Source organism: Fragaria vesca, linkage group LG4, assembly GCF_000184155.1.
Source record: "Fragaria vesca subsp. vesca linkage group LG4, FraVesHawaii_1.0, whole genome shotgun sequence".
Classification (NCBI taxonomy): domain Eukaryota; kingdom Viridiplantae; phylum Streptophyta; class Magnoliopsida; order Rosales; family Rosaceae; genus Fragaria; species Fragaria vesca.
The window spans coordinates 17256050-17274839 of NC_020494.1; the positions used below are offsets into that span (position 1 = coordinate 17256050).

An 18790-nucleotide genomic window follows, 5' to 3' on the forward strand; every position below is an offset into this window, starting at 1 on the left:
TTGTTAATTGGGTTCAGCCTCTACTTCATTTAGTAGTTGATGATTATGGTGATCAAGATTGGCTGTTTGAGACAAAGAGGGAAAATAGCCATTGCTCTAAAAGATTCAAAGCTAGCAATCAGCCTGGCTTATCCGCATTACCCTTTACTGTTCCATTTTAGTTTTTCTAGCCTTTTTGGTATATGGTGGCCTGTAAGTCTGTAACACTAGAACCTTGTCAGTGTAATCGACTAAAATCTGAACCCTGTGCTTTCAACTCAACTGCGAGAACAACTCAAAGCTATAGTTTCATTGCTAATTAGACCTACAATGTTGGTTTTAATTCCATCTACTTCTAGATCATTCCAAGATGACAATGACAAAATGAGAGCCATTTTAGACTGAAGTTGACCAAAACCAACAAATCAACAATACAGGTACAGAGGTAAAACATGTCTTCTAGCTAGCCTTGCATCCATGAATCCCACTAAGCCATATCCAACTACTTGTGAATCACTGCACTTCCCGCAGATGCCTGATTTGCTGCACGGTTACTTCCGAAATTCTTTCTATTGGATTCCCTTGCAATTCTAGTACCAAACTGAACCAGAAATACAGAATATTCAGTGACTGAATCAACTTAACTATCAAAAAGAGTGCAATTGAACTGTTCTAAGTGGGATATTCAATTCATCAATTGTCCTGTACTAGACCAGGTTTTAAGTGCTGCTGCTCAGTTTCATCACATGTTCGTGATACAGGTAGGGAAGAAAGGAATATACACAATAAAGATTAATACCTGGATAGCTCGTTTAGGCAGAGTAGCAGCTTCATGTAAACCAAGCAATTCCGCAACCTTAATAGCACATTATATTAAAAGAAATGAGTGTTTGGTCGTGATTAAAAAGCATAAAAGCATTTCATTCAGTAAAAATTTAGAGCAAAAGTACATCTATAAAAGAAGTGTTTTGACATCAAGCTGAAAAAATTGAAAGGGAGAAGAGAATAGTCATTTATCAAAACCATAACCAGATAAATATTGGCTTAGTAAGTAAATGATCAGTGTTTTGTGTGATGTTCTTATTAATGATCCAATTATGTAACTCAAGTGAAAGGATTTAGCAATTACCTCTCTCAGAATCTTCTTATCTCCTATTCCACTTGGTTGATCAAGGTTGGTAATCTCCCAGAGAGGAATCCCCAATAAAGTTCGTATAACATCTTCATCCAAGAAAGGAAACCTTGCCTGGTATAAAACAAATTACATAAATTACACATAGCACAACTCGAGGGAACAGTACTTGATATTTGCTCCAGTTCTTATCAATACCTCCTTGCCAGTGTCAGCAATGCATCTATCATCTCTACCAAGGTTTCTTTTCCATATTCTTTGCATATCCAGTTTCATTTCCTCATGCAGCCGCAGCCAACTGGTAACACATCAGACCACCCGAATAAGTACCCCCAAAAAATGAAAACTCTACAAGACTACAATCCATTTGCATACCTGCCACTTCTATATTTTGTTCTGTGCCTACCATAGCCAGCACATTGCTCATCTGCACCTGAACCAACAAGGACAATCCTAGCATTTGACTTGTATCTAACACCTCGACAATTCTCATCATTATATTTGCTATTTTCCTCATACACCCATCCATCACCACCAGCTGCCAGCCATAAAGCAATTCCTATATTTAGGTCCTGCGACACTAAATAACTTATGATTCCTATTTGGAAAACTGTAAATCGGCACATATTAAGGCTCTATGGTATCTCAAACAATAATTAGACGCATGTAAAGAAACGTTAGCCGTAGAATGAAATCAAGTACCATATAGGTGTTGGCAGGGTTTATGAGAGACAATACACGCTTTGATTCAAAGGTCAAATTTGATAAATCAGCATCAATTTCCACAAGCTTCCACCTGCAGTTCCATTCCCATTAACAAAGACCATGAACAGAAAGAAGTGAATAAAACCATCAACATCTCTAACCAACAGTCAAAGACCACAAAGAACTCTATAAAAAGCAGGTAAGAAAGTCTTTGCACATTTGTTAAGCATAAGCGTGAAGCAAAGATCCAAGAATCTGTTGCCTCAGAACATCGAATGAAGATAAAGATGGTATTTTAAAGGTGAAATTCTTAAACAAGTACTTTCTTAAAGGTGCAATTCTTCTCAGTTCGCTTACTCCTGCCTTGGCAGAGATCCTATCTGGCGCAGACTGACCATCAAAGCTCACATTAAGTAGATCAATCTCATCTGCCATGAAAAATTAGAAAATCAACTCAGCAATTATATTGAACAAGAATCCAATATGTAAAGTTAGTTCTAAGGAAAATGTTGAAAATTAAGGCAAAAGGGTCGAACTGAGCTAGCTTATGCGGTAACACTTACAGCTTGGATCTAGGCACTCATGCAACAATGCTGCAATTATCATAGAATCCAATCCACCAGAAAAAAGAACTGCCACCGGTACAAGATTCTTTTCCACATCATCCATACCTGCCTGTATATAAGAAAATGTCCAACATCAATTCTGAAACCTAAAATCACTTGACCTACCTTGCTAAAGCAAAAACAAAGAGAGTTTCCTTTCAATTTAGAAGACGGTTCAAAATAGATACAATTATCTTTAGAAATGTCAGAAAAATTAGGTCCAAAATTACATGATAGACCATCAGGTGATGTGGTTGCTTACGTGCTTTCATCCCACAAATTTACAAGATTTTAAAGTTTTGATAGTATCAGTACAAAATGGTGCATTTAGCACAAATATCAGCAATGAAGACAAACGTGCTTACAATCAAGAAATACTTGGAAGGTGAATAAGATTTTTCTAGCAGAAACTCAATAAAGATATGCAAGGGAATGATGAGAGTTAACCAGGTGAAAGTAGGATAAGAGTTCAGGACCTGAAAAATTCTGTGCAGTGAAGATCGCCACAAAACTGACTCCCTTAAAGCAATCAGCACAGTCTCTGCTGGCACTGATATTGAAGCTTGTATATTGCCTAGTCAACCAAGCAAAAAGCAAAATAAGAATCACACACAAACAAAATCCTTCATAATTAAGTTTACAGTCTTTAGATTTTGCTAGCTAAAAGATAGTATTGACAGTATTGATAGTAACCTGATTTAGATGGCATTGGCATTACATCTGAAGCAAGTAACTCTTCAGGTTGCCCTCTTACAGTCTCGCAATGTGAAATATGCAACTCTTCAGGTTTGGGTTCAATAGATGTTCTCTCCCATTTTATCAGTTCTTCTAGCATGGCATTAGTCCATTCATGCTTTTTCACTTCACCAACCAAAAACCCATCACAATCAGGAGCATCTATGGTTACACTGTATATTCCACACGGGAGCTCTTCCCAAAAATCACGCTTGGTAGTTCCATTTTCAGCTTCAAAGTCGAAAGTGCATTGACATTACTCAACATACACAGTCCTTTATTCCATATGTTCAAGATTTGGCATTAAAATCAGAAATGCATACCAGAAGAACGCTCATTTGAAGCAACAGGCGATACCGACGATAACAAAAACCGGGAGTCCTCCACTGTCGGCCAGTGAACAAGCAGACTCCGGCGACCAAATGCATCTCTCCCAAACCATAATGTTCTGGTACTTTCCTAAACACAAATAACATACATAATTCAAAACCAGTATCCCAATCAAGAAAACAACTTCCACACACACTAAATCTAAACTTACCACTCAAAAGTTACCTGCCAATAGATGAGAGCCCAAGGTCCCTTGATCCTAGAAACAACATTCGGCACAGAACCTCCACACTCTCCCAGCGACCTCATAAGAACTTCACCATCATTTTCCTCACCACCAATCTCAATTCCCCCAAAGATTTCACCTTTCCATATCAAACACCAAATCAAATCAAAACCCAACACACAAACACCAATCACAAAACACCCAAAATCCAATAAACATAAACCCACCATTATAAACCATAACATTCTTATTCAAATCCACCAATGGCTGAGCTACTGGGTTTACTCCCCTGAGCTGCAAAGTGGCGCCAAAAAAGTCCATACAAGGTAACTCCTCCTCTCCTCCATCAATAAAGGACGCGACTTTGGAGCCTGACGAATGAAGAAGAAGCTTCTTGGTGCCGAGGCTATCTGGGCCCCGCCGTCGCAGAGCGGCGGCGAGGTCGGCGGTAGTGAACTGTAGCTGCAGAGAGTGGTTTTGGTTAAATGGGTTGAGACAGTTCAGTAAAGATTTGATTTTTGTTGACCGAAAAGTGAAATAAAGAGACTAACTTGGTCGGAGTTGGTGACCGGAAGTGTGGTGCCGAGAAGCAGAGACGATACGTCGAAGCGAACGCCGTAGATGATCAGAGCGATTCCGCACATCTCTCCCAAGAGTGCGATGCGCGCCTGAATCTTTCAGGGTTTTAGCTCTGTTTTATTTTTTTTCAACTTTCTACTCTTGTATTGACTACTCTTTACTTTGAGAGATTTTACCAAGCAAATATATTTACCTGCCTCCAAAATGGTGGATGTTAAGTTGTTAACAAATTAACTAAATTTGAGTCTTTATTTTCTTGATAAAAATCTGAGGAAGAAAATTTCAATGAGCACGTTCAATCCTATAAACATAATTCGTGTGCCATGGATGGATTTAATTTCATTGATTGGTGTTACGGAGGAGTAATCCATAACAACAACTAGCATTAATCGAGGTATGATGGGAATGAACGTTTGTTTGTTAAGTTTATTGCTATAGTGAGAGAACACTACAAACATTCTTATACATACGTACTCATAATAACTCCATTATGATTATGTGCCTAAACGACGTATGAAGTAATTGAAAACGTGATTTGTTTTCTCAAGTACGTAGGTAAATCAAGCGCACATTTTAAGTTTATTTAAGTGCAGTAAGGTGGTCTTAAGTGTCTACTGTTCCTATTTATGTAATGAGTAATTTCGGTACAAGATCAATTTGTATTTCATGATTAAGGGATTGTGTTACATCACAGAGGATCATTGCTTGATTTTCATAATTCACTTTCTAGATAATGAAAACAAACGTGTTTATTATTGATAAATTTATCGATTATTATTCATAAAACAAAATAACGAGGGACAATTCCTTCTTCTAAAGGAAAACCTAGATCATGTCAAATTTTTCTTAAACTTTACCTAATTTAGCTCCAATTTGCAGCCTTTACCCAAGCGCGTTGCATACACCCGCCCACCACGCATGCAACAACAAATTGACCAGGACCGTCGGATGAGTGTAAAAACAAATCTGAGTCGTCCGTAGCGAAATCCTCGTACGCGAAATATGAAAATTCCCTCCAACTCCAACCTAAAGACGGTGAGTATATATCGCACTAGGAATTGGCCCAAATAAATCGCTATAAAATCTCAACAATCGCCCACTTTTCTCTCTCGGTTTAATCTCACCCCGCAGCTCTCTCCTCCTCCTCAAACCTTCTCTGGTTTGATTGACTTTTCCGGTAGGGTTTTTGTTTCTCTTTATTTGATCTTTATTGTCTCTTCATGTTGGTTTATCGTTACGTAAGCTTGGTATAGATCCATCTCTTATTGTTCTGTAGGGTGTTAGATAGATTTGGGTTTGAAACTAATGAGAATATTGGATTTGGATTGATATTGGTTGTGTGTGTTTTAGTTCATTGATTGCAAATTTGGCATGAAAGACTACCCAACTGAATCGCATGGATTGATTAATAGTCATTGTTGTTGTTTTGATTTGGTTTTAGTTATGTTTTTGTTTGTGATGTTGTAGAGATGGCAAATCAGACAGAGGATCCGCCGATCCCAAGCGCAGAGATCGTCGGCACTGCGTTTGTGCATCAGTATTACACAATACTTAATCAAAGCCCGCATGAGGTTTACAAATTTTACTCCAAAGACAGTCTCTTGAGCCGGCCTGAGGCCGACGGTACAATGGCAACAGTTGATACTGTACAAGTAAGTCCTGTAAATATGAATATCATAGACAATGAAAGTTTGTACATGTAAAAGAGGGATTTAATCTATTTATAGGAGGATTGCATTGTCACATTGGCTTGATGATAGTTTGGTATCATTAGTTACTGAATTAGTTGTTTTTTATGATGACGCTTAAACAGGATTTTCACCTCAATAGACTTGTTTTGCCAATGTTAGCTAATTGTAGCTGGATGTTATTATGTGTTAACCTTAATTCAGTAGTTGGATTGACTGGATGTTTGGTTTGGAGCAGGCCATCAATGAGAAGATATTATCGCTGGACTGTCAGTCTATTCATATACTGACGGTAGATTCTCAGTTTTCTTTGGCCAATGGAGTGATTGTTTTAGTGACTGGCAATATAGTTGGAAATGACAAAGTGAAGAGAAGGTTTACTCAAACGTTCTTTTTAGCCACGCAAGAGACAGGAGGATATTTTGTCTTGAACGACATGTTTAAGTTTGTCATTGATGATAATACAAATAATTACAGTGCTGGTTATGTTGCAGAAGAAACTCCAAAAGTTCCTTTGAACCCAAATGATGGTACAATTTGGCACTTATGTTTGTTGTTCACATGAATCGGGTGGATTGTCGTTTCGTTGCCATTGTTAATTTTCTTGTGTATTGTTATTTCAGAGTTATGCGCTGTTTCTGACGAGCCTATTCCCAGTCAAACAACTTATGTGGAGGTTGATACTGCCAATGGAGATGAAGTTAATCATGTGTTGAAGAATTATGAGGAGTCTGAGAAAAATGTTATTTCTGAAAAAAGTGTTGTTGCTGAGAAAAATGTTGTTGTTGAGAAAAGTGTTGATGCAAGACAGAGTGCTACTAACCATGTCAATGAAGCAGCTTCTTCGGCTTCTTCCAGCATCCAGACGGATGCTCCAAAGAAGAGTTTTGCATCAATTGTATGTCATTGTATTGGCTCTAACTGTAGTTGCAAACTTGCAATCAATAATCTTAAACTTATCACCTGATGATTGCATGGTTCTTCAGGTGAATGCGTTGAGTGTGAATAAAGCTCCCTTCAAAGCACCCCCGCCTAAACCTGTTGAGCGGCTACGTGTGACTGCCCCTGCATCTGTAGCACCTGAAGCTTTAACCCGAACTAATAGTACTGCTAGTTCTGTGGAAAAGAACAGTGCTCCTGCAGGTTAATATTTTTATTTGATTGAATATCTGTTTGGTGGTAATTGGTCAAATGTTGATTCTTTCTCCAGGGATGAAAGAGGGTCCAGCCTAGATCCTCCTTTCCCCAAGATCAGGAAAAAAAAAAAAAGGAGATACTGATACATGAGTTGTTCACTGAGTTATATAATATATCCTTTAATCTTGCAGTTAAAGCTCATGCCATTTTTGTTGCAAATTTGCCTATGAGTGCAACTGTGGAAGAATTGGATAAGCTTTTCAAGCAGTTTGGATCCATCAAGCGCGATGGGATTCAAGTCAGAAGCAATAAGGTTAAATTTAATTTTTTCTATTCGTCTCAAATTGAGCCTCCTGCTTGATTTCTTCCTGTTGACCACATTTGTGTTACCCTCCTATACAGGTACAGGGTACATGCTTTGGATTTGTGGAATTTGAATCTGCTAGCTCAATGCAAAGTGCAATAAAGGTATAAGCTAGTTTATGTTCTGCTTTGCTTCCTATTAATGAAGTTGTGAGAGGAATGTGTTGTGCTTGTAATGGTTGACAATGTGTTTATTAGTATTCGCTAGCTACCTTGTATTGAAGTGTATTTAACTAACATTTGTGTGCATCAGGCATCTCCTATTGATTTTGCCTCTCGTTTGTTATCTATCGAAGAAAGACGAGGCAAGTTTTGTATTCTTGAATTATGTGCTTCCATAGTAGTTTCATCACTTGATATATGCTCACAATCTTTGTCGTTGCAGCAAACAATGATAGAGGAAAGTTTGCTGGAAAAGGTGGATATCGAAATGACAACTTTAGGAGTCGAGAGAACTATGGCCGCGAGAACTATAGTGGAGGAGGAGGCCGTGGGAACTATGGTGGAGGCCGTGGTAATGCGAGAAACGATTTGCGTGGTGAATCAGGTCAATATTCAGGCCAAGCTAGGGGCAATGGCGGACGCTACGCAGAAAGGCCTTATCAGAATGGAGGAAAGGTTGTTCGTCAAACAGCAAAGCCGTTAGCCGAGGCATGAGAATTAGGTTATTTTGGTTAGAAACTCATTCACAAAATATTGCCTGGTCGCATAGGTTAGGTGTTTTTTGTAGGCATATTTTAGAAAGCGGCATTTCAAGTTTTGAAGTTACCATAGAGTTCAATTCTCGTCCATTAAGTTCTATTTCAAAATTTTTGTAACACTATTTCTCTATGGAATAATTTCTATAAGAAAATTTCAGTTGTTCATCTTAATGTAATAATGTTGCTCATCCTAATGTTGCTTTTTTAGTTCCTTCTTTTTTAGCTCAGTCATCGCATGCATTGTACAGATGATATTTCCTATTAATATGATATTTCAACAATCAATCAGATACAGAATATCATGATCGTGAATGCCACAGTCCAGTCGACACGTGGCGACCAAATGTGTCGGAGAATCTTCAATTCCCATCAACATCAATGACGTGCCTTAGCGGATCATACTACCAAGATCTTCTCTTTGTTGTCCTTTTCTCTCTCTCTCTCTCTCTCTCTCTCTCTCTCTCTCTAACCATTTCTATTTCTCTCTCCTTCCTTTTTTATTTTGCCTTTTAAGAGAAAATCATTTTCATTCAAACAAATAAAATCAAGAGAAAATGACCATTTACATAAAATTAATATTTCTGAGATCCCGACCTAGGAATGTTTTGAGACAAAAATACTTAACTATTTAATCTAGTGACAATAAATAACATGGTTCATTTGATACGATAGATAGATGTTCTCGTTATTCTCTTCTTCTTTTTTTCTATTTGTTTTTTAATGTAGCCACTAGATAATATGATCTCAAATCATAAAGAACCGTTACATATCCTTCATTTGTCGTTATTAGGTATATAATGAAATTGGGGTAGTTGCACACACAATACATAGAATAAATCCAATTATTTGCACTCATTAAGAGAATATGTAGACTATAACTACTACATAGTACATAACTACATAAGCAGAAAGAGAGTCGATGACGCTAACTAAAACCTATCTAGCGTAGCTTCATAATATGTTCTCGTTTCTCTCGTGTTGTGGATGTAAAGATTTAACCATGATAGTATATTTAAACGTACAATTCTTTATAAAAATTAACTTAAGGGTGTCCACATTGGCTGGCTCTAGCATCGACATTTACTACTTAACGTTTAGAGTCTTCTGGTGCCGCTATGATGGATATGTCAATTAAATTTTAAAGTTGCAATAACGGCATGGTCATCGCTTTGAGGCGTATTCAAGAATTATGGTTGATCAATTTCGTATTGGGTTCTATAGGCACAACATTGCATATAATTTGTTGGCTTTCATCTTCAATAACGGTCGAGACAAGAAGTTTGTTATGAGATTATAACTATATATATCAATGAACTAACACTTACAAATAACCAAAATAATACAATTGAAACAACTCATGAGGTAATCACTCAATATTCTTTAGATAAATAATATTTTTGATAACTTATTACTAATATAAGATTTCTTATGTTATCATTTGCATCATCTATGTGATAAAAAAAAGTTTCATCACCGTGCTTATTTTTTTCTCAGAGTGTTACTGGTAGAATTAGTGCTACAAGTTGTCAACTTGTGTTATAGAAAACAAAATATTTCCTTTCACCGAAAAGAAGAGAAAAAAGAAATCCAGAAGGGTTTACCCTAAAAATATCAAAATATAGACGACAAGTCGCTGTCATCAGTTAGTGATTGCTGTACAGCGTAGACGGGACCCACACCCACTTCAACAACACGTGGCTACCTGCAACTCCATCTGACATGTACCACGTATTCGTTTTCTCCTTTTCTCTATGCAACTTGTTGTCCCCCCGGGACCCACCCTTTACTCTAAATTAATCATGATGACGTGCTCTCTCATTTGGAGGCACGAGCATCACTCTCTCTCTACTCGCCGATTACTTCTTACCTATTTACTCGTTGACCTCGACAGTTTTACCCATCGCGCTTTTTACTTTACTACAGTGACTTTAATTTATTAAAAAATTATTGTATGCACGACATGTAAATATACGGAGCAATCTTAACTGTTTATAACAATTCATATGTTTTGACCACCCATGTTTCTATATTATGTCATCTAATCTTGACCATTTACATATGTATGTGTAAATACACGCCGTGTACTGAAAATGTTATGTAATTTACTAAGCAAGGTTTCTTGTTAAAAAAAAACCCAAGGTTTGCAACTGTTCATTTAATCTCGACAAATTCCATTTCCTCCCTATTTGTTGTTTTATTACAGCATTACCGTTGTTATCCCTATCAACATAAAGTTTGCGTCATCTTAGCTGTAATATTTTCGATTATGTTTTTTCTTGTTCTTCTTGTTCTAAATCACCTATATCGACGTTATCCTGTTTTTATCAATTTTAGATGCTCTTGACGGCTTTTCGGGACAAATATTTTATAACTTTTGTCACTTTGATCTATCTCATTTTAAGTTGCCAATATAAAAAGTATGATAAAGATGCTCTAATATTAGCTAAATATATGTAGCAAAACTCAACTCAGAAAATAGATTAAGAGAAGTTTAAGTTTAACTATTGCAAAGATGGATCGCTAAATTTAGTAATATAAATTGCTAAAGCAAAAACTATATTTTATTTTTTCATTTTGTTCACGTGTTAGTTAATGATTTATCAATTCTAAAAATAAAAAATAAAAAATTAATGATTGATCAAAACTTATCAAACAGCTCACAAATAACTATTATTATTGGTATTAAGTTTTGGAGCATAAAATCACTTATAATCACCCTAAACCCTCATAAAATGTTTATTTATAACTTTTTAGGCTAAATAACAACGATTTTAAAAAACAGATTATGAGTTGCTTATTTAAAACTGAGTTTTTTAAAATTGAGTTTTCTCGTAGCAATACCCAACTAAGCCTAAATCAATAGCTACACTGACTCACAATGTTAAAAATGCTAATTCTTCAAAATCTCATGGATCAATAAAATCCCTTTGGCTCATTTGGAAATTTACTCTAACAGTTTAACCTGGGAATTCACAGGGGGTAAACCGTACACGCAAATAATTGGAGACGACAGCGAAGCAAGGAGACAGCAACCAGAAGCAAACGCGAGTACAGGAACTAGAGAGAGAGAGAGTCTGGAGATACCAAAACCCAAGCCGAGGCTTTTTAACGAGGCCAAACCGCTCTTCCCACGTGTCTCCCCAGCGCTGTCCATATTAGACCGACACGTGGTGTCCCCTCCCTCCTTTCATACTCCCACGGACACGTGTCCTAACAAGGACAACGTACTGACATTACTGTTACTGGTAGAGACGCCAAAAAGACAACGCCAGTGAGGCTACGTGTCAACCTCCCATTTCTCAAATATGCCACTTGTTTCCTCCCAAGTACTTTCTCTCTCGTCCCAAAACGCCAAGGGCATTTTCGGTACATAATAAGTACTGTACCCCTCACCTCCCTACACTCCTCTGCTTTCTTCTTCTTCTTTCCCCTGTTTTTCCTCCCACCAAAAAACTCGCCGGGTTCTTCTACTTCGTCGTCGTCAGTCACAGTAGTCATGACCTCCGACTGAAACGGCGTGTCGTTTTTTTAGATGGGGGAGGCCAGCGAGAGAAGGAGGCGAGCAGTGGAGAATCTGTCGTCGTTTGATAAGTGCCCGAGAGATCTGCTGCAGAGACTAATGTGCAGCAACGACACGTCGCAGTTGAAGTACGAGGAGGTGACAAACGAGGAGGAGGAGCTGGAGCTTAATCTAGGCCTGTCTTTGGGCGGCAGATTCGGGGTTGACAAGACCAAGCTAGTCCGATCTTCCTCGATTGCGGTGACCATGCCGTTTTTTCGGGAAGAGAGCAACGACGACTCTTCCGCTCCGGCTCCGTTGGCGTCGTACGCGGGGCTGATGAGGACGTCGTCGCTGCCGACGGAGACGGAGGAGGAGTGGAGGAAGAGGAAGGAGCTCCAGACTCTGCGGCGGTTGGCGGCGAAGCGGAGGAGGTCGGAGAAGCAGAGGAATAGCACGAGCTCGAACAGTAAGGAAGAAGAGGAGGTGGGCCCCAATTCCGGGGTGAGGACTAACCCGTTTTGGGCGGCGATTACGGCGGCGAGACAAGCGGCGAAGGGTAAAAATGACATTTTGGGTGGGTTTCAGGGGTTTGGGCTGCAGCCTAGTTCTCAGGGCTCGGTGGAGTCACAAGGTGGAAGCTCGTCCGGGTTGTCGGAAATGGAGAGTAAACCTCTTCAAGGTATCACCTTTTTTTTTCCTTTCAATTTTTTTTTGAGAATTTCATGAATTCTTGGATGGAATTTAGTTCTTGGGTGGTGGTTGATCATGTGTTCTAAGAGCTTTATGTCCTAGTTTGCTTGTTAGTTGGCTTCATAATTTTCATTTTATTATGGACTCTACTAGAACAAGTGCTTGATTTAGAAGATGGCTTCTTTAGGTTTCCCATATGGTCTCCTCTTTTGTGCTTTGTTGTAGGTTGGGTGTTTTAATCACATGGTCGATGAGAATTGTTAGTGGAGTGTAATGCAAAATTGGTTTGTTCAGAAAAGTTGGGAACTAGGATTGAGTGAAAGTTCAAGACTTGTGTTAGGTTCGGTTCAGTTTAGTTTACCTCTCAGAAAGTGGTTCCAATTTTACGTGAGGAGGCTGATTATTAATGGAATGAGGTACCTAAACTTTCGCTTTACACATCAGAGAATGTCTTAGTTTGGCAACCATGATCTGTATGGGAAAAGTAGTATTTCTTTCCTATCAATGGAGCATCATATTTATAAGTTGGTTGAACTTACTATACCCATTGTGGAGTAGTTTGCCAAAAGCTTAGCTTATGTGGTTGGTTGTTAGAGCTCCGGAATTCTTGGTCCTAAACTTGCCATTTAAAGTTTCAAACTGAAAACATTCCTGTTGGAACATCTTTTCTTTGGTATGTTATCGTGAGAGTATTGTACTGCTATTCATTTCTAACTTGAGTAAACTTAAGGTATCCCGGTGAATATGATATAGGGTGATTCTAAAACTGAAGTTGGAAATGTATTTGTACATGCTTGTAAAATTTGGTTTATGTTGTCATTTCCTCTGCCAGATGAAAGATATTGGTTGGATTGAGGTTTATAAGAATTGTGACTGGAAGCTACGAAAGAAATATGGAAGTTGTTTGTCTCTGATATTGCACCATGAACCAGTTATCTAGCTAAATGCACCAGTCATAGTCTGTGGTTCTGTTGTTTCTCTCTCAAGATTGTTGTGCCACTGGTTTCTATGTAGTTTAGAAAGGATCTAATGTACTGCAACATTGGAGTAGTTTCTGATTTTTCAAATTGCTAATGCCAATCTTGTGAGTTTGAAATTAATAAGATTCGACGACAGGTGAAGGGGGTGGAACAAAAGAAGACAGACTGCTACTTGATTTTCCTTATAGTTTTCCCTTAACATCACAGGATCCAGCAGCTGTGGTGAAGCAAGAAGCCCTGCTAGTAACCAGGATCAACAAAGCAATCAGGGCACCACCCTTCGTTCTTTGGGGTCATTGACGCCTGAGCATGCCAACAGAATTTCCAGGGCAGTCATGGAAAGCATGCGCAAGAAGCCCCCTATTCCTTCTGAAGATAAAGGAAGGGAAAGTAGGATGAACCACATGGAGGACATGCCTTGTGTTTTCACAAAAGGAGACGGTCCTAATGGTAGAAAAATAGAAGGAATCCTATACCGATATGCGAAGGGAGAGGAAGTAAGAATAATGTGTGTATGCCATGGCACCTTTCTTTCTCCGGCAGAGTTTGTGAAGCACGCAGGAGGAGGTGATGTCACTAACCCACTTCGGCACATAGTTGTAAACCCGGCTGCAACTTCCTTTTTGTGATGGAGGTCTCCTTTATATATATATACCCCTCAATATATAGGGGTTGCTGAATAGAAACAAGGAACATGGGAAACAATTTAAATTGATAGCTTTTATTTATTCATGATGAGCTCCAGAAATGGAATATATATATATATATATTAAATAACTGTTTTGTACATGGTTAATTTGGAAGAGAGTTTTAAGTCCACCTCTTTTAGGCTGGTGTTTGCTGATCAGGTTTTAGTTTCTTTTTCTCTTGTATTTGCTCCCTGTAGGTAATCTAGAGTGTATCAACAATTTAATAGAAAGCATTTATGAGAATTATCTGTTGTCTCTCCCATCAGTATGGATGTGATTTGTTCTTATTGCAATACATCATTCCTGTCATGATCAGAGGGACAATTGGTATTAGTTTGAAGTATAAATGAGATGCATGTGACAAAACCAGAGAGGATGAGTATACCTAATGTTGTCCCAGTCATTTGGGTTCTCTTTCTTTCCTTCATAGCCATTTCCAAGAAGGGACTCGATTTGTTTTAGTTTCTATTTCCTTTTTTTGTTTTTCTTTTTTGGGGGTCAACTTGATGTCTGGAGACTAGGTAGGACTAGCAGGTAGTAGAAAAAGGGAAGGCTTTATAATCTGGGGAAAGCTCACACTAGTACCTCGCTCATGCATACATGTAGTGTTTGATTTTAATGCCATCTTTTACAACCAGTACCGATAAATCATTAATATGTTTTACATTCATATGTGGAAGAGTTCTAAATGGACATCTTCATATAGGTTCTTATCTAGGCAGTGTTCAGAAATCTTGTGTGCGCGCTCTTCTCTGAGAATGATAACTTTGCTGCTGGTTTCTTTTTGCTGCAGTCTAAGGGCATGTCGTTGCTACTTAATTATGTACACTGGTCAGGGAATGGTGTTGGAATTACAACTTATATATTGCACTGAAAAAATAAAGAACACCCTTGCACATAATATTTCATCGTAGAAGACTAGAAGATACGAGTAAGTCTAGAATTTATTAATGAAAATAAGAGAAAGAACAAAGAGGGGGACATAGGACCTAAACCTCTTATATTGATCAAACGACAAACTAATGCCACATAAAGCTACTAAAGTCTAAAGCTTAGACATACATAAATTGGAGATTGAACTTCATAGTACTTGTTTTATTTCTAGTAAGATAACTGCCCGAGAAGGTAATATGGGGAGACTTAGCCTCTCCTAGCTCCTTTCGTTTCTTCTTTTGTGTTTGCAGGCGATACTCACTGAATCTATCATCATCAAACACTTCATCACCCTTTACAAGATAAGCACGAACGAATTCAAAATCCAACAATGGCCGTATCAGTTGAGCTTTCTTGAAGTACCTGGGAGATGATGAGCTCTCTAACTGTCCCTTTCCTTTCACCGTATCGTGCCGAAATGGCAGAGATGGAGGCATAATCTCCACTTTCCCTTGTTGGTTCATCGGTGTAGCCGTAGTTGGCGTGCTAAGTATAGAGTTGGCTGCATTGATAGACTTAGTGCAATGCGCACCGGCTTCAGTTTGTCCCTCCAACACAGGCTCACTTGATTCAGTAAGAGCAAACTCTTTTGCAGACTCTACTCCTCGGGGAGCAGCCAATGTGGTTAAGATCGGAGTCAGAATCTTCTCTGATAACACTCCATTCGCATTGGTATTCCCAACAGAGATAGGTATTTCTTGGGGAACGACAATCTCAAGTCCCGGTTGTTGTTCAGCTGGTGAAACTTTATTTGTTTGCTTGGTTATTGTAGTAGAAGAAATCCACTTTGGCCACTCATCACGTCTCCTTATCTTGTTACCCTCGACTTCCAGAATTCTAGAATCAACCAACGAATCAAGAATGAAAGGTATAGATGTAGACATTGCTTTAACCCTGTTAAATGTGGCGATGATAGATACTGGAACCCATCCTTTGTCATCCATCAACGAGATTAGGTACCTATCATGCTGCAGATTTTCATCACTGAAATAGTACTCAATTTGTTTGAGAATATTAGCCCTCAATGGGTCCTTAGAAGCCGAAGAATGACATCCTGTATTCGGCACGAAACAAGGAGCAACATGACCAGAAAGCTGAGGGGTAACAAAAGAGCTAGGGTTATAGAAATTGGCAGTATAACATTGAGGTTGAGGTTGATTAAGACATGGCTGCAGGTAACAGTATGGGATGTAAGGTTGGTAGAAGTTAGGAAGAAGAAGAGGTGCCGGAGCGATGTTATAAGATGGCAGTGAGGAAGGCATTGAGTAATAATCTCTATGCAGAGGCAAAAAGGGCTTGGCCGCAGGATTCAGAGTTTTTGTAATGTGATCATTACTAACTTGCTGATGCATTGTTGTCATTGAAGAGGCTAGCTTGCAGGTCATTGTCGCCATTGAAGAGGCTAGCTTACAGGCTTGCGGAGGCATCATTGTTCGTTGAAGAAGAGGCTTAGCTTACACAAAAGTATTGGAGTAAGCTGTAACGGAGGATGAGGCGGTTGTGCTTTTATAAGCATATAGTTATGTTTCCTTAACTTTTTGGGAAGTTCATTACTTCCGGAAAGGGAAGGATCGATGGTACGTACAGGAAGGTTTTGGTAAGTTGAGTTAGATTTGATGACAAACTTGAATATAATTGTTAGGAATGTTATTGTTCTTCACAAAAGAAGGAAAGTATAACAGCGAGAAAGTTTTGTTTAGCTAAGTTAACCTTAACCCTCTTTAACTACTTTCCTAACTATATTACTTGTTAATGTAGGAGAATTCTAACCTGCCATATTTTGTTTCACCATCTTAAACTTGGTAAAGATGTACTAGAAACACTTTAATTAAAAGAGGGACATAAATATTATTGACTAGAAACACTTTGATAAAAGAAAGAAAAAGAAGTGATTGAGCTTGATCGATCGAGTAAAGATGTACTCAGAATGAGTCTCTCTTAGGATGATTCTCTATGATGTTTCATTACTTCCATGTCAAACTACCACAATATGAAGCAAAGACCACACATCTTGTGTGAGCAATAAGGGTGTTGCAATCTCATAGAATCTCATATATGTGACAATTTTCTCTCTTTCTTCACTAATACCCTCATTTGCCATTTACGGGAAAATGCAACACCTCTATTCTCTATTGCCCACACAAAGATGTGGGGCATTTGGTTCATATTATGGTAGTATTGTTAAAACAAAACTCAGTGACCAAAGAAAAAGAAGTTTGTCTACTAAAATTCGACTTCACACTAAACAAAGAGGTGACCAGTACGGTTGATTATGGAACAACTGAAGTGTGAAATATATGTGACCTCAGGCCAGGCCTTCTCAATCATAATTACTATATATCTATTTTTCGTCGCCCGAATTACTGTTCACAAACTACAGTGTTGGGCCTCGCTGAGATCTTGCCACCTGTTTGAGCTTCTAGCGTCTTCCAGAGAGAGAGAGAAAGCGAAGTGGATGGAGATCAGTCCTGAAACTTCCAGTCATCTCATTCTTTTTTCCTCCTTTCTTCCTCTCTAATTCTCTCTCTCTCTCTGAAGATCACGTTTGAATTCACAACATCATCAAATCTCACCCGTTTTGATTCTCTTCATCCTCTGATCGGGATTGGGATGTCCGTGTACTTTATCAAATCCCTATTATCAAATCCCTGTTGAAATTCCATCGCTTCATTCTCCGCTGTGGTTGAACCACAACTGAAACTTTTTCCTCTCTCTCTCGCTCTCCTCGCTCTGGATTGTGCGGAGCTTTCAGATTTCAATTTATTTCTGAAGAAGCTCAAGACAGAACTGCAATAGCGATGATTTCAATTGATGTATCTGGGCATTAATTTCAGTAAGTAGGAATAAACTTTGTGAAGTTAATGACTAATATGGTGACTCTTTGCAAGGTCTCATACTGTTGCATTCTTCACATATGCAAGGAAGAGCTTTCTAAACGCACTCTTCAGCAACACTGGATTACTTTTTTTATTCAATTAGTTAATGTCATATTCTATGGCAGTTCTTTTAAAGGTCGGAAAAGAAGAATGGTGGAGATGCAGATCGTAACCAGCTAAAAATGAGATCAATAAGGTTAGTTTCTTATAACTTTTATGTATAATTCCAGTTGCAATTTTATTCAGGGCAAGTGTAACTCTAGAAATACTACATTGAGTACTGAGATATCTTGAAAGCGGAAATCTATTTAGGCTGTAAAGGAATCTTATGACTTGAGCAGTTTAGGATTATCTACTACAGTTTCACAAATTTACTTATGCTGTATAGATTGTGGCAGAATCTAATTCTACTTGAAGTAAAGAGAGTTCTTATATGATGTCAATTGCACTTTCAGAACTTCTCAAATGCTTGAATTGATTTTTGATGATTCTTTTTAGATTCTCTCTAATTTCATATCGCGGGTTAATCAATTTTTAGGATTTCTATTATGTTACGACTGCTTTATGATGTAGCTTGCCTTGGGTGGAGGTTTTTGGTTCCAGGTTTGTTTTGGATTGCTCTCCAAAAGCTTGCTGATCAGTTTCTACTAATTTCAGGTCAGGACTTAAAGCTTAGTGCCCCTGTTTTTATAACTTCACTGTTTAAATTTTGTGTGCTCGGTTATCTTTATTTATCTTGTTTTTCAAGTTATTGAAGTTATGGGTTATGTGTCAGTGTATAACATTTTGTTCATTAATAATTACTCTATTGTAACATGTGACCGATTCTTCACTTGATGTCTCCATGGCACTTCCTTTCCTGTTCTTTTGTTGTAAATTTTTGAAAGGATTGGTCTTCTATGTAGATAGATATCTACTGGAAGATAGAGCATCACCTGAC

The 18790-nt window shown here is 38.3% G+C and overlaps 3 protein-coding genes and 1 non-coding gene across 4 annotated transcripts; 3 read left to right on the forward strand and 1 right to left on the reverse strand.

Annotated features, from left to right (window-relative positions):
* Positions 1 to 481: 481 nt before the first annotated feature.
* LOC101310118 (asparagine synthetase domain-containing protein 1-like) lies at positions 482 to 4373 on the reverse strand. The gene is made up of 14 exons (XM_004298319.1): positions 4264 to 4373; positions 3940 to 4174; positions 3712 to 3851; positions 3480 to 3615; positions 3115 to 3387; positions 2898 to 2995; positions 2380 to 2491; positions 2139 to 2244; positions 1814 to 1907; positions 1487 to 1683; positions 1310 to 1409; positions 1109 to 1225; positions 779 to 835; positions 482 to 580 (listed from the first exon to the last, which is right to left on the reverse strand). The coding sequence occupies exons 1-14, from the start codon at positions 4354 to 4356 to the stop codon at positions 482 to 484; spliced, it is 1857 nt and encodes a 618-aa protein (XP_004298367.1). The 5' UTR covers positions 4357 to 4373.
* Positions 4374 to 5760: 1387 nt separating this feature from the next.
* On the forward strand, positions 5761 to 8367 carry LOC101310410 (putative G3BP-like protein-like). The gene is made up of 8 exons (XM_004298320.1): positions 5761 to 5943; positions 6218 to 6509; positions 6603 to 6877; positions 6966 to 7122; positions 7308 to 7429; positions 7519 to 7584; positions 7733 to 7784; positions 7865 to 8367. The coding sequence occupies exons 1-8, from the start codon at positions 5761 to 5763 to the stop codon at positions 8134 to 8136; spliced, it is 1419 nt and encodes a 472-aa protein (XP_004298368.1). The 3' UTR covers positions 8137 to 8367.
* A 3251-nt stretch (positions 8368 to 11618) lies between these two features.
* On the forward strand, positions 11619 to 14103 carry LOC101308169 (ninja-family protein AFP2-like). Its single transcript, XM_004297180.1, has 2 exons — positions 11619 to 12361; positions 13560 to 14103. The coding sequence occupies exons 1-2, from the start codon at positions 11713 to 11715 to the stop codon at positions 13979 to 13981; spliced, it is 1071 nt and encodes a 356-aa protein (XP_004297228.1). The 5' UTR covers positions 11619 to 11712; the 3' UTR covers positions 13982 to 14103.
* A 3399-nt stretch (positions 14104 to 17502) lies between these two features.
* LOC101308456 lies at positions 17503 to 18773 on the forward strand. Its single transcript, XR_184524.1, has 4 exons — positions 17503 to 17807; positions 17976 to 18046; positions 18454 to 18507; positions 18760 to 18773. It is a non-coding gene; the product is annotated as an uncharacterized LOC101308456 (transcript).
* The last annotated feature ends 17 nt before the right edge of the window (positions 18774 to 18790 follow it).